Source organism: Corylus avellana, chromosome 2 (assembly GCF_965113065.1).
Source record: "Corylus avellana chromosome 2, dhCorAvel1.hap1.2, whole genome shotgun sequence".
Lineage (NCBI taxonomy): Eukaryota > Viridiplantae > Streptophyta > Magnoliopsida > Fagales > Betulaceae > Corylus > Corylus avellana.
Window position 1 is genome coordinate 19,284,111 of NC_142491.1, and position 15,954 is coordinate 19,300,064.

Below are 15,954 nucleotides of genomic sequence, written 5' to 3' on the forward strand. Positions count from 1 at the left end.
GTTAAGTCCCTAGAACATAACTAAGCTACATAAAACTACAGTTACAATATACATACATAAAATACATAAACATTTAACTTATAATTAATTCTTAGACTTTATTTGGGATTGTGTTTGAGAAATAGAACTTTTAAGTTAAAAAACGCTTTTGAACAAGTTGGATCCTTGCAAACGCTTTTAATTTTTTTTACCAAACAAGTACTTCTTTTCTTCAAAGAAACATCAGACATAAATAGATATTTAGATAAGTAGTAATTCATAAATTAAAATAAAACACGAAATAAATTATAGATAAAGATGAATAGATAAATTACAACAATATGAGAATAAATTTGTTGTAGCATCATGGATGTGGTGTAAACCAACACATTTGACACTGCGTTGGAAGATTGATGCTAGGAAAAGAGCGTTCAATCCTATTGTCGTCAAGGTAGAAAACGCCAGATTCTTGGCAAACTATTGGATCAAGGGTATCCAAACCATGTGCACGATTGTCTTTTGAAAAGTAAATCTGATTCCCAGAAAAGCCATTGAAATCTGGAGCCGAAAGAAATGATGACTCGCTTTGTGACACAAATAACATTTTATCACCTATACTAGCTACCCTAGTGAACGTGGAAGTGGACCAACCAATCTTGAACACTTGATATTTGGTTGTTTTCATGTAACTGAATACTACTGTATAGAGATTATTCATTAGTGCGCTCACAATCAACAATTCACCGTCGGACTTCACCAAGTGTGATTCCAACCCATGATCCTTGAGAATAATAATGTCACCGTTAATTTCAACTTCGTAGGGTGCACGTCGTGCACTAATATTTGGAATTACTTTCAAAACGATGGCTTCTTCACGGCTACCCAATTCCATGGTATAACTTGCAAAACCGCCTTCTTCTTCTTCTTCCATCATGTGCGTGTCTACTAAAGCGTACAGCTTGTCTTCATGAAACTTGACGTCAAAGTAATAAGGATATTTATCCTTTAGTCCTTGGAAGACCCTCCATTCCTTATCGCCGACCTTGCAAACCGCTAAAAAATGAGCCGTCGGCAACCTAAAAGTTGCTGCAACAATACATTTTGAAAGGTCTGTAGACGATAGTTCAATCTTTCGAATAAAAGATGTAATGCGGTTTGGATTCCACGCCACGTCAACAAAATCCTTGAAAGATGGGATTGTTGACAAGGATGGAAGGTGGCGTTGGAATCCTGAAATGGGATTCAAAAGAAAAACTTGTGGGTCATCTTGTGTTCCCCTAGCAATAGTTAACCAACCTTTGGAAGATCCAAAACACCAACCTCCCTGCGCCGCCTTAGGTAGCTTTATATTATGAACTATGCCTTCCGACATGCTGAAGAAGCTTAAGGAGTTGCAATTTTGGGCGTGAGGGAGAAGCAGCCATGGTACTGAAGGGGCACTGCGGATGTCTTTTTGCTTCACAATTGATCTCCAAGATTTGCAAACACCTCCTAACCGAATGCGATCAATTATATTTAGGCGCCCTAAAATCTCACCCATCATATCATCCGGAACTTCATCCCACCGACCATACACATCTTTTTATTGTTATGGTATAAAATCTGCTGCTTCAGAAACGAGGATACACTGAAGGAAAGGTATTCTCCAAGGTTACCGTATAATTCAGCCATAGATGGAGAAAGAGAAAGAAACATACAGAAGAAAGGAGATCGAAGGCTATATTTCAACTGATTGATCGGTTCTATTTATATTGGTGGCTTGGCTTTATTAATTTATAGGTAAAAAACAAAAAATAGAAATCATAGCAGAAAAAGAAAAGGACTCCTAATGCATGCATATTCCATTTTTAATCCTAATTATTCCAACCCCATCGTGAATCACAATATATATAATTAACTTTGGCATAAAAAATTGAAGAAGAAATTTCAAACCATATATAATATAATATAATATAATATATTGTTTTCAACTCTAAATTGTTTTGCTTAATTATAACAAGCTATCAACGTGTGCCAAAAACACAACTTTTTTTATTATTATATTCCTATAATATATACCCCTATTCTCTTAAAAACTAAAATAAGGAAAAAATATATTTTACCCTTGAACTATCCACCTATTTGCACTTTGACCTCCAATGTTTAAAAAGTGACATTTGACCCCCCAAACTTCCAAATGGTTGCAATTTGACCATTTTGACTTTTTTTTTTTCCCAATGCCCACATCCCAAGTTATATATATATATATATATATATATATATATATATATATATATAAAATAAAATAAAAAATAAAAATTAAGGGGTAGCTAGTCTGGGGTGGCCAAAGCCACACCCAGGCCCAACTGGGGTGGCCGGCCACTCCTTAATTTTTTTTTTTAATTTTAAATTTTTAAAAATTTTAAAAAAAAAAAAAAAAAAAAAAAACTTGGGATGGAGGCATTTTGGGGGGAAAAAAAAAAGTCAAAATGGTCGAATTGTAACAATTTGGAAGTTTAGGGGGTCAAGTGTCACTTTTTAAACATTGGAGGTCAAAGTGTAAATAAGTTGATAGTTCAGGGGGGTAAAATGTATTTTCCCCCTAAAATAAAAAATTAAACTAAACTATCTTGTATTTTTTAAAAAAAAAAAAAAAAACAAAAAATTTGGGATAAATAAAAATAGCTCATACAATATAAAAAATAGGGGTAAATGCAAAATCAAACTGTGTGGTTAGTCTAAATTACAAATCGTTTCATATCCTATAAAAGTGAACTCAGAGTATTAGACCTAATCAATTTCATACTCTTAGAGATAACCTAGAGGATGAAGAACACTTATGATAGGACTCTAGTAGTCATCTAGGATTTAACTTGTATTGTTATGGTAGAGTTTAAGTTATATATGATTTCTTATTTATCATTGGCTATATTTACAAACACTGTCATACGCGTTAAGGTAGCCAGCATTACACAAAACTCGATATGGTATCAAAGACTATGAGATTGATTAAGTTCTCTTGTGTCACTCAAAAAATAATGTGGTTTCTAAAATTACCATTGGCCTTATAATTGATTATTATTGAATTTTGATCAAACGGTGATTTTAAAAGCCACCTCATTCTTAGAGTGACACAAAAGGGATACAAGAGTGACTTCTAGAATTACTTTTCTCGGATATGCCAAAAAAAAAAAAAATAATAATTCCAAGGGTCAAATTTTGTTAAAAAATTTGACGAATTCCCTTAGATGTCACGTCAACACCAATAAAATGGCAACACGTGTCACTCTTAATAAAAATATATAAATATATTAAACTAAAAGCCTAATTTTATTTTTTCTCTTTTTTTTTTCAAAAAAAAAAGAAAAACTTTTTTATTTTATTAATTTTTTACTTTAGTTTTTAAGAGAATAAGGGTATTATAGGAATAATAAAAAAGTGGCATTTTTGAAACATATATAATTTTTGACACATGTAGTTTTTTCTTATATATTACTCATAAATAGATAACAGAGGTCTTTTCTTTTTAAAATTGTTAATATTTTGGTACATAATTATAACCAATTGAAAAAAAAAATATTGAAGCTAGACGAATATTTCCATCAAAATATACAATGAAAATTACAAAGTTGAAGATTTAATTCTTTGATTCTAAGATCTAATGACCAAGTCATAGAGTCCAAACCAACAAAAAAAAAAAAAAACATTTATCACACCAATCTCAAGGGGAATAAGAAATCTACCGTCCTAATAAGTCCACCACATAAGTACTACTACTATTTTTTGTTCAGCATTTATAGGGGTTCTCATCACTGAAAGTTGTGGTGTATCGCACCTTAGTGGAGCTCTCACGTGTCAGATACGACATCTGCGGGTCTAGCACGTTTCGCACGTACCTAGCTGGGGCCTTATTGTCGCAGACCCAGGTGCGTAGGAGTGATCAACGACGTCGTATGGCAAGTAGGGCCACATCTCGGCCCTCTTGCCCGTTCGATGAGCCAAGCGGGACACCACCTTGGCCGGGTCCACATATCCAATGACCGTCACCTTGTGCACCTTGCGTTCCACGTCCACCTGTTTCACACACCCTTCATTCCCTCCAGTGCCTTCTTCACCTTCCTCTCGCATCCTTCGCAGTCCATCTTCATCTTGATCTCCACCATCTAATCACACCAACCTTTTCAAATCAATCAAATTTGTCCCATGGCTAACACATACGGCTATATTACACTCAATACAACAAAAAGTTTAGATTCTAACACGTGGGCACACAGAAATTTATTGCAAACCAGTTTGGATAATGATGTGGCTACAAACTTATTCGAGTTCTGGAATTATGGGTACTCCATTAAGGTTCAAATGATCACATTGTAAGCAAACCCGTATGGCCGTCACATTTATTTATTATATTTATTATAGTTATTGTTACAATATTGAGTGATTTATTATAGCAAAAATACGTTATAAAATTGATTTTGCTCTTTGATGAGAGGAGACAAACCAATAACATTTAAGAATAAAAGTTTTTGACGTACCTATAAAAAACCATAAAGATCATTTTTCTAGTTTATTTAATCTCATATTGCTGAGGATAGATTTATATTGTTTAGAGGTTTGTATTCCGGTAATTATTGAGAATATTGTTTAGCCTTATATTTTTATTGTTCACATATGGTAGAAACAAAGGCATGCAACTTTAACACTATTTTATTTCTGAAATTGTTCGTTGCTTATATATTTTGTTTTACCATCAACTCCAGTTCGTATTGAGAAAAAAACCGACATTCGGTTTACTATTCAACCAATCGACACCAATTTCAAATTTTGAATTTTGAACACAGATTCAACCCTTGTTTCTAATTTGAATATTTTTTTGGGTTTAAAAGTTTAACACACTATCATCCCATTTCACATTTCTTCCAATTTTTTCTTTTCTTTCGTCATCTTTTATTTTTCTGACTGGATCTACTGATCACCTTTTTTTTTTTTTTCCTTCATTTTTCTGTAGGCCTCCTCAACAATCAAGAGGACACTGGATGTTTGTGAATCTAAGCCCATTCGAGAAGTGAAGCTTTGTGCTACCTCCTTTTGATTCTGTGCGTGCCATTTTTGGATTGCAAGCCGCAAGAGCCAAAATCACACGAAGAAGAGCCCAACAGAGAGATCGATGCCGGCATAAATAGAGAGATCGAGAAAAGAGAGGGAGAAGAAGGAGAAAATAAGAAGAAGAAGACCAACATACAGAGAGATCGATGGCAGCGTCAACAAAGAGAGATCGAGAAAAGAGAGGGAGAAGAAGAAGAAGATCTGGATCTAATCGACATTAAAATGAAAATAAAAATAAAAATAAAATGAAAAAAATGAAAAATAAAATCAATAAATAAGTAGAATATATATATATATTCCACTTATTTATTGATTTTATTTTTCATTTTATTTTTATTTTTATTTTCATTTTAATGTATATATATATATATATATATATATAGGAATTTAATAAATTAGTGATAGTTTTTTTAAAAACTATCACTAATCATTGTCGGTTTTGCCTAAACCGACATCTTTTCCCATTTTCCTACCATTGTTTAGCAACTCTTTGGAACAGTCACTACAAAACTGTCACTACTTTTGTAGTGACTGTTGCTAGCCTTAAACCATCACTAAACCTCTATTTTTTTTTATAAATCAAGCTTGTAGGAGCGGTGGTGGCCCTAATCTCTAGCCACCAACATAGAGACCACTACCGTACATTGGCTAATGATGCCCCTGCCGTCAACGGCGCTTTGCCGCATACAGTGAATGGAGGAAGTCCTTAACCAATGATTTACTCTTCCCTAAATTTTTGTGGTGCAGTTGCTATCAAGGGATTTGAGTAGTTCTCATTGCCGAGATCTTAAGGGACTAAGATCGTAGGATTTTGTGGTTATAATTATCACTTGATTTGAATATTTGTATGCGATCTGCGGATAACATATCTAATTTGTATTTTAAATAGATTTGATAGCTTTTGTATGGATAAGATCGGCTTATTTATTAACAGTTGTATTTCCCAAGATATTTGAGTTATCCTTGCTATTAGTCTTAGACTTAAAGGTCTCGGCTTCAAAGGTCTCGGATCTTATGGATCTCAGATCTAGAGGTCTCGGAATTTGGGGCTCGGATCTATAGGTCTCGGAAGTTGGGGGTTTCGGGCCTGGTTACCCGAAACTCTCTGAGCCTGGACCTTTTCATGCTTAGATCGGGCCCAAGGTTTGACAGGCATTTAAGAGGTTGATTTATGACCCAACAAAAGAAATTTAAACAAAGAAAAATTAAAGACGAAGTGGCTATAGCCACTTCGTCTTTAATTTTTCTTTGTTTAAATTTCTTTTGTTGGGAATAAATCAACCTATTAAATGTAAGACAGCCACTTCTTGAAAATTATGATTAAAACTATGATTCCTCCTGTGACCAAGAGGAATACCTTTCCCAAGAAGAACCAAGAACATGGTTTCCGCTTCATCCTCTCCTTCATCACCTTCTTCTCTTCCTTCAGCATCCTCCTTTCCACCTTCCGATCCAACAATCGGCCTTGTTTTCCGACTGACCGGGTGGATTCGGCAGTTACTAACATTCTCTACTCGGAGGCAGGGTTGCTGTTGCCTAAGACAGCCACTTCGTCTTTAATTTTTCTTTGTTTAAATTTCTTTTGTTGGGTCATAAATCAACCTATTAAATGTAAGACAGCCACTTTTTAAAAATTATGATTAAAACTATGATTCCTCCTGTGACCATGAGGAATACTTTTCCCAAGAAGAACCAAGAACATGGTTTTTGCTTCATCCTCTCCTTCATCTCCTTCTTCTCTTCCTTCAGCATCCTCCTTTCCACCTTCTGATCCAACAATCGGCCTTGTTTTCCGACTGACCGGGTGGATTCGGCAGTGACTAACATTCTCTACTCGGAGGCAGGGTTGCTGTTGCCTAAGACAGCCACTTCGTCTTTAATTTTTCTTTGTTTAAATTTCTTTTGTTGGGTCATAAATCAACCTATTAAATGTAAAACAGCCACTTCTTGAAAATTATTATTAAAACTATGATTCCTCCTGTGACCAGGAGGAATACCTTTCCCAAGAAGAACCAAGAACATGGTTTCTGCTTCATCCTCTCCTTCATCACCTTCTTCTCTTCCTTCAGCATCCTCCTTTCCACCTTCCGATCCAACAATCCTTGTTTTCCGACTGACCGGGTGGATTCGGCAGTAACTAACATTCTCTACTCGGAGGCAGGGTTGCTGTTGCCTTCTTGGGGAGAAGATCTTGGAGGGGAAAGTTCACGGAGTGAGAGAGCGGGAGGTTGGGGTTGCTGTTGCCTTCTTGGGGAGAAGATCTTGGATAGGAAAGTTGTTGACAAAGTGCGAGAGCGGGAGATGAGAGGCTACGGCTATATATAGGACTCGTCACCAAAACGACACCGTTTTGGTGTTAAAACGACACCGTTTTGCACATCTCCACGTCTGCCCAATGTTTTTTTTTTAGATACTACCACCTCATGGTTGGAAAAAATTCTTGAGCCAAATGTGCTTATAGTTGTTTTAACGTGCTTATCTTTTGCTCGGTGTTGGTCCATCTAATATATATATATATATATATATATATATATATATATATATATATATATATATATCCTATTCCTATAGTAACTATAGTTGTATTCATAAGTAAAAGTAATTAAGAAAAAAAAAAGAAAAAAAAAAAGAAAAAAGAAAAAAGAAAAAAGAAAAAAAAAAGAAGAGAGAGTCAAACTTAAAGGGATCAAGTCGGCACCTTTTATTTTATTATATTATTATTTTATTTTTAAAATTTAAATGTTATTTTATTATTAGTAGGACATGTGGCATGACCTTGGCCCTTGAATGAAAATGGACGGCACAGATCTAAAATTTCAAAAACTGAAATTTCAGTGGAATGGCAGTGGATCCTGATCCAAACGGTGTCATTTTGGTGTTAAACATCTATAAATAGCCGTAGCGAGCCCCATCTCCCACTCTCACGCGCACTCTCTGAATTTCCCTCTCTCGTGCGCACTCTGTGAATTTTTCCCTCTCCGATATTCTCCCCAAGGCAACCCTACCTCCGAGCAGGAAAGTGGTGGTCACTCCCAAATCTACCTCCTATCATTCACCCAAAAAAAAAAAAAAAAAGAGCAACGGTGGAAGCGGAAGGAACAAAGGATGGAGCTGAAGGTGGAGAAGAAGAAGCGGAAGGAAGAGAGGAAGATGAATGAGGGGTTGAAGGGGAAGCCCATTCCACCGTGTTCTTTGTGGTATTGGGTGTTCCTGGTAATATTCCTCCTGATCACAGGAGGAATCATGACAAGACTTGTCAATAAGTGGTTGTCTTAGACAGCCACTTGTTGTTTCATTTTATAGCTTTCTTTTGTTTTCTTTTGTTTTCTTGGTTAATTTCTTTTTTATTAATTGGGCAAAAGAAGATTGATCTTCTTGTAACGGGCTACTGGGTACTGGCTCCAAATGTACAAGTACGTACTTATGTTTATATCCTTATTCATTTGGTCTCTTGTTTCATATATGACGCGTGAACAAGAGTCGGCACGTTCACGCGTCATTTCCTAGTTTTTATTGATCTAATTCTGATGACCATATTGAAGAAGTCAACTCATCATTTTTTTAATTTTTTTAATTTTTTTTTTTTTGTACCCTTGATTTGATTCTTAATTCTTACAGAGAGGAAGAATTCCAGGTAGAATGGGATCCTAACCATGAGAGACGGTGTTGGCATCGTCAACAGACGATAGAAGGTTGATGGTTTGAGATCTTAATTAACAGGTATAATTCGCATTAGAAAAAGCTACTAGGAATTATGTGCTTGCTTTTCTTGTTTTTTATTTAATGTTGTTGGGTCATGGATCAACCTCTTCAAGGCCCAGTGGGCCTCAGGCCCTAAGCATGGAAAGATCAAAGCCCCGATAGGTCTCACACAGTCAGGCCCGAGACCCTCAACTTTCAAGACCTGTGAATCCGAGACTAATAACTTGGGCAAATTGGTCTCGGTAACAAGGACAACTTGGACACTTTGCAAATACAAATGTTAATATATTCCAAATAGATAAGTGATCTTATCCCAACATTCAAAAGGCTATCAAATCTATTCAAAATACGAATCAAATATGATATACGCAGATCGCATACATATATTCAAATTCGATGATATCTATAACTCCCAAATCCTATGATCTTAGGATCCTAAGATCTCAAAAAGGATAACTACTCAAATCCCTTGTTAGCAACTGCACAGCAGAAACTCAGGAAAGAGTAAGTCACAGTAGACTCGAACTCGGCAGCTACTTAGTAATTCAGTCTGGATCAGTAGTCTGTAAAATCACAATAAGAGAAAAGAGTACGTACCATACATAATGTCCCAGCAGTGATTGCTTGAAAAGCGTTCAAAATGTAGATTTGTAAGTTTCGTGAAGTAAATAGATTTGTAAGCGTTCAAAACTCAAGGTTTGTGATTAATTCTCTAATTCTTTTATTAATGAGCTTGATATCTTTAAATAGACAATTACAATGCATAGTAAAAATAAAAGACTTAGTAAAATAAACTACTCTAATGACAATACTTATCTCTAATATTTAAATTCTAATCCATAATCTAATGTTATCAATAAAGATAATATATTATTCTAAGGTATTTTAATCCTAAAATACCTCTATTATTAGACCCCTAACATAACCACTAATTATATATGGGTTTAACCGGTCTGATGGGTTTGTCCCAGCAAGCTCCGGTGTCCTCTGTGACCACTTTTTCTTCCAACCTCGAACAGAAGGCTAGTTGGTTTCTAACCAGATCAAAGGAACCCTAAACAATCAATCAAGAAAAAAAAATAAGGAAAATAAATTGGTCACAGAACCAAAATTCAGGATAAAATTTGAACCATTAATGGTTATAGTAAAGGGCTGAAGCCAAAACCTTATTAGCACCAATAAGTACCTGTAAAATCATGGCATGTAAAATCGAACCATTGATTGATAAAAAGTTATAATATGCACAGACCACATATAATAGGATCCTTCTTCATTTCAAGGGAAATGAAGAAAATTCATTTTATAATCTAAATTTTGTTTTGTTGCATATTTACTTGTATACCTTAATTTAAAGGATTTTTTTTTTAACATTTGAAAATTTTGAAATCACTTGTAAAACTCTATAAATAAAGCCTGGTCCACAATCAAATCAATCCAGAAAATATATAGCCTCTATTAGGGGTAAGAAGGTGGGCAGTTATTAGCCAACCGCTAACCGCATATATAAAACATATAAAAATACATGAAACGACATCGTTTTAGTTATTATTATTTTTTTTAAAACAAAACTTTTTATTTTATTTATTTTTTATTTAAAAAAGTGGTTAGCGCCGGATGGTTAATCGCCTAGGCGGTTAGCAGATTTTACTAACCGCCTAAGAAGCTATGGTTAGGGATTTTATCCAATAACCAATAACTGCCTTTTCACCTCTATAGATGTACGCGTATGGCCTAACCACATAATTGATGTATCTCTCTTTCTCTACTTTCATCTATTTAATTTTAAATGACAAAGACAATATATGCACTATTAGATACGTAAAATCTAATATTAATCATAAAATAAATCATCTATATTTTGCTTGAGATGGAAGACAATAATCTATCATTAAATCAAGTGAAAATTGTTGAGTAGTTTAACATCTGGAAAAGTTATACCAGATATAACCTAAAACCTAATATACTTTATATATATATAGGTTTTTAGTTATTGGGCCATTTTTTCGTTATTTTTCTGAGCTTGGCAATCATTTAGGAAATGGCTTAGGTGTGGGAAAATTTTTTTATTTAAAACTTTTAATGAGAAAGAAATAAAATAAAATAAAATATAAACCGTTAAAAGAAAAATAGAAAGAAATCCCATTTTTTAACCGCACCTAAGGATTTCCTCATCTAGCCCAACCCAACCCAAAATCCACCCATTGGAATTTTGGCGCCAAACAACCACACACCTATGTAAAACTCTTCCCCACACCACACCCCGTCATTCCCTCCACGCCCAATTTCTTGGCGGGAAACCCAGAAAACAAAGCAAGAGCTACACACAGAGAGACCATGGCGGAGGAACAACAATCACAGCAGAAAGAGGCGGGTCTCGATGGCCAGGTGGACGAGGACTACGCCGTGTGGAGGAAAAACACGCGGTTCCTCTACGACCTGGTCATCTCGCACCCTCTCGAATGGCCGTCTCTCACCGTCTCCACTGGGCCCCTCTTCCGGCCCCACTACCCCACGCCTCCGACCCATCTCTCGCCGTCCACAGGCTCGTCCTCGGGACTCACACGGCCGAGGGCTTCCCCAACTTCCTCATGGTCACTGACGCTCTCCTCCCTAGAGAAACGTCAGAGGCCAGCGTAGATGGCAACGCCGAAAACCCCATTGTCCATAAGGTCAGTTTCTGGTACTTCAACTCATTTTCGAGAAAGATTTTGTGGTATTTAATATTTTCATGGATCGTTCTGTGGATGATTGGTATTTTGACGAGTTCTTTAGTGGGTACCAAGTGTTTGTTAAAATATCTAGGGGAATGTGTTTGATTTATCTATTTAGTGTTTTAATTTGCAGAGATGAGAGACAAGATACTTATATTGTTGTTATCAAGAATTGTCTTGTGGTGAATATTTGGAAAATTTTCTAGCCGAACGTTGTGATGTGCATCTTTAGTGCTTTCATAGGCAAAAACGGCACTTGAAGATCCTCACCGCTCTTATTTCAAAAATTATTTTGTCCGAAATCAGTGGTGGAATTTCTACCTCAACATATGTTTGGTTGTTTTGTTTGGAATTCTTGTAGGTGGAGATCAGGAGATGACACAGAAGATACGTGTTGTTGTTGATGGAGAAGTGAATAGGGCAAGGTGTATGCCGCAGAACCCGGTAATTGTGGGTGCAAAGACAAGTGGATCTGAGGTTTATGTGTTTGATTGCTCCAAACAATCGGGGAAGCAACAAGGGAGTGATTATGATCCAGATTTGCGGCTAAGGGGTCATGATATGGAAGGGTACGGGCTGTCTCGGAGTCCCCTTAAGGAGGGGTACCTTTAAGTGGCTCACATGACCATAAAATATGTTTGTAGGATGTGTCTGCTGTGGCTCAAGATAGGGTGCTTGATGCGTTGCATGTTTATGAGGCAACTTTCTGAATGAATTTTTATATGTTGGTAGTTGATGTTGGTGTTTTAGTCATGGTGCATTTGATACTTTGTTTATCCACCAGGACAAAAAATAAAAAAATAAATAAAATAAATCATTGCATGTAAAATCCAAACATGAATTTCTGCATTGCTGACACAAACGTCCAAACAGCAATGCAGAAATCCTTTAAAACAAACACTGAACTTCATGTTTCAAAACATAAAAATGTTGGTGTATGGTATTAGATCCACACTCGTGATCGGCACCAACTTTATGAACCCCAGTTTTTCTGCTTGTGAACAAAATTAGCATGCAATTTTCGCAAATTTTTTACCTCAGCGCCAATAGCACAGAGCAAAAGATAAGCACGGTAAAACAAGTTTTCAATACTAGATTCTAGATGTCACTGAAAATTATCAAGAATTTCTTCACAATTGTACCAAGAAAGAACCTGCCTCATCAAAAACTAGAAAGTGGGGTGATGCCTCATATTTAGATTACAATTCCTAATCTAATTATAACAAAAGTATGCTCATTATTCACTTTTTGACTGAATAGTGAGCATACTTGCCATTTGGACTGAGAACCAACACATAGATCTTAGATTCTGAGGGAATCTAAACCTTTTAAATTTTTAGGAAACCTAAAAATCTTTTCCAACATAATGTTTGAGATTAATTTTCTGATTCCCTTCTATTAAAATAATCATCCTTTAAATAGAAAGATTATAACGACTTGGACTTGGAGTAGAACTCCTACACTCACTTAGAGATAAACTCTTATTCTAAAATAAATAACTAGATAACTACTGATATATATATATATATATATATATATATATATATATATATATATATATATATATATATATATATCATCTGAAAATACAGTGATATATACTATCACTACAAGATAACACTTAGAAGATAAATACTAAGAGACCTATATAATAAATATGCTAGATAACTTCATAACATAGATAACTCTCATTATTTAATTAAACTATTACTAATTTAAGATAACTATTGCAAAGATAATCTTCAGAGCTTCATGGGATGTGTACTTGTGACTCATGCCAAAGTCCTTTACTGTGATAGAATTCTACTTTCATAACACATACTGATACTAGTATTTCTGTCTGAGCCACCATCCCAGGAGTGATACTTTAGACCTAGAAAAGTTTCATAATTACTATTGAATTGTATTTGTTTAATTGTTTACATTTTTATGTTTTGTGGACAAGGTTGGACTAGTCCCATGTACTGACTATATGGGGTTGGTCATTTCATTTAGTTTGTATTTTATCACCTACACCTACAGACAGATGAATTATCTTAAATACATATCTTGATTGATCATCCCTCTCCAGGTCTCTGTATGTTTATTTATTTTATCTTTAAATCTTGTTTACGCCTAGATATTGACTGTCACTGTTGAAGAAAAGTGAGGTTGGTCAACTAAATATGTAGAATGTTGATGGAGTAATATTGTTACGAATTTTAATGCAAATGTGGTTTTGACTTTTTTCCTTGAACCATAAAATGATCTTTCTTGAGAAGATTCTTCTTATGGCTTCTTATGGCTCGACTTATTGGAATGAACAGCCCATGACGTCTATAGATAGACTACAGGGATTAGGGGTTTAGGCAACCCAGTGGCCAGTGTGGGTACTGGGGCTAACATTTTGGCAACCCTTTTTTTCTTGTTCATGGGGATTATTATACGACCCGGCCAGCTTTTAGCCCACTGGGCTATTGTCTTGTCCTCAGAATGTCGTCCACCTCTACAGGCTGATGCTGGCGGGCTCTTCAGTTGAAACTTCTTCTTGTTGGGCCGTTTTGGTCAGCCTAAGAGGTGTTGTGCCTAATTTTCCAATTTTAACTATCTGGCTTACAATTACATAGTTTAAAATTTTCCAACTTGTTCCCAAGGAAATTTTCAAGTGATCAGGGCATGTACTAGAGCGTGGGTTCGAACTTTTGCAATGAAAATCCCTACATGTACCTGATTAGTATTAGTCGCCTTGGATTTTCATTGATGCTCTGATGGGGCTGAGTTGGGCTATGGCTTAGTCGGATTTGAAGGAGCGCCTGCGGTTCCCACCGTCTAGGCTCCTCCTGTGTGGCTCCCAGCAGGTAGGTGCTACTATGATCACGCCAAGGTAGAATAGTAACAATTGGTCTCCTCGGCCTACCATATTTCAATTAGGAAAAATAAAATAAAATTCTTGTTGCTTAGAAAAAAATAAAATAGGTTCTTGTTAACAGGGATCAGAATCCTCTTCCTTTTCAAGTGTTGATGGTCGATGTTAGATTTCACAAAATTAATAGTATATATGTTGTCATGTCATTTTTAATCTTAAATGAAGTGGCACTCACTCACACCATGTGCATTGTTAGATGTAACAAAATAAAATTAATTAACCAAAAATAGTTTCTCTATCCGCTACAATGCCATTTTTATTTTTATTTTTATTTTTAAAAAAGAAGTATTTATTAGACCTCCAATGTTTTTTCAACTATTGGAGATGAGAAGGTCATCATGGGAACCCATACTGTCTTTTTATGAAAGGCTCAAGTCTTAAAAATTTAATGATGGTTTTTTCCAAACCCGGAAAAATCCTAAACCCTAGCCGCCGCCCTATTACCCTACCCCGGCTATCTTAAATGGTATGGCAATGTTTGTAAATATAGCCAATGATAAGTAAGAAATCATATATAACTTAAACTCTACCATAACAATGCAAGTTAAACCCTATCTGACTACTAGAGTCCTATCATGAGTGTTCTTCTATTGGCACTTGATGTTTATCTTCTTTATCTTCATCCTCTAGGTCATCTCTAGGAGTATGAGATTGATTAGGTCTAATACTCTGAGTTCACTTTTATAGATAATGGAACGATTTGTAATTTAGGCTAACCCCACAGTCTGATTTTGTATTTACCCATACTTTTTATATCGTACGAGTTATTTTTATTTATCCAAAAAAACTTTTTTTATTTTTTATTTAAAAAAAAAAACAAGATAGTTTAGTTTAATTTTTTATTTTAGTTTTTAAGAGAATAGGGGTATTTATTATAGGAATATAATAAATAAATAAAAAGTTGTGTCTTTGGCACACGTTGATAGCTTGTTATAATTAAGCCATGAAGTGTAAAAAAATAAAAAAAAAATAAAAAAATTAGAGTTTAAAACAATATATTACATATGGTTTGGAATTTCTTCTTGAATTTAATATATATGCCAAAGTTAATTGTATTGTGATTCACGATGGAGTCTATATTGTTTCTCTGTTGGAATCCTCATAGTTTTAGGATTAAAAATTTTAAACACCTTTTTCGTAGGAATATGTATTATGAGTCCACCTTTTCTTTTTCTGCCATGATTTCTAATTTCTTTAGGATATGATGTAAATAATTTTACACTACAACATCAGATATTGGTCCTCAGGGTCAATGACAGGCTCACAAAGCTATTAATTTAATAGTAGAAGATATAATTAAGGTGTGGTTCTATCGAGAGAATGTAGGTGAAATAGTCATATTTAAAATCTAAATTAGAGTAAGAGCCTAGATCCAATTCTAGCTCTCAGAACTCCCAAATCAATTCAAATAAGAAGATACAGCTCAAGTCTACTTCAACTCTTTAGTTTATAAAAAAACACTCGCAGACTCTTTGATTATTTTACAAGAAAATACGGAATAGAAAAATCAACAGAATTGATTTTTCTGATTCTATATCTCCTTTCTTCTTTACGTACCACTCTGTTTCATCT

General features: G+C 35.0%; 2 protein-coding genes across 2 annotated transcripts; both read right to left on the reverse strand.

The window, feature by feature from the left end:
* Positions 1–343: 343 nt before the first annotated feature.
* LOC132169910 (F-box protein At2g26160-like) lies at positions 344–1,519 on the reverse strand. The gene has a single exon (XM_059580855.2). It carries the CDS (start codon positions 1,517–1,519, stop codon positions 344–346), a length of 1,176 nt encoding a protein of 391 aa, XP_059436838.2.
* Positions 1,520–3,745: 2,226 nt separating this feature from the next.
* FP6 (farnesylated protein 6) lies at positions 3,746–4,100 on the reverse strand. Its single transcript, XM_088512611.1, is given in 3 exon segments — positions 3,746–3,876; positions 3,879–4,041; positions 4,044–4,100. Coding segments are annotated over 3 exon segments (351 nt in total).
* Between the last annotated feature and the right edge of the window lie 11,854 nt (positions 4,101–15,954).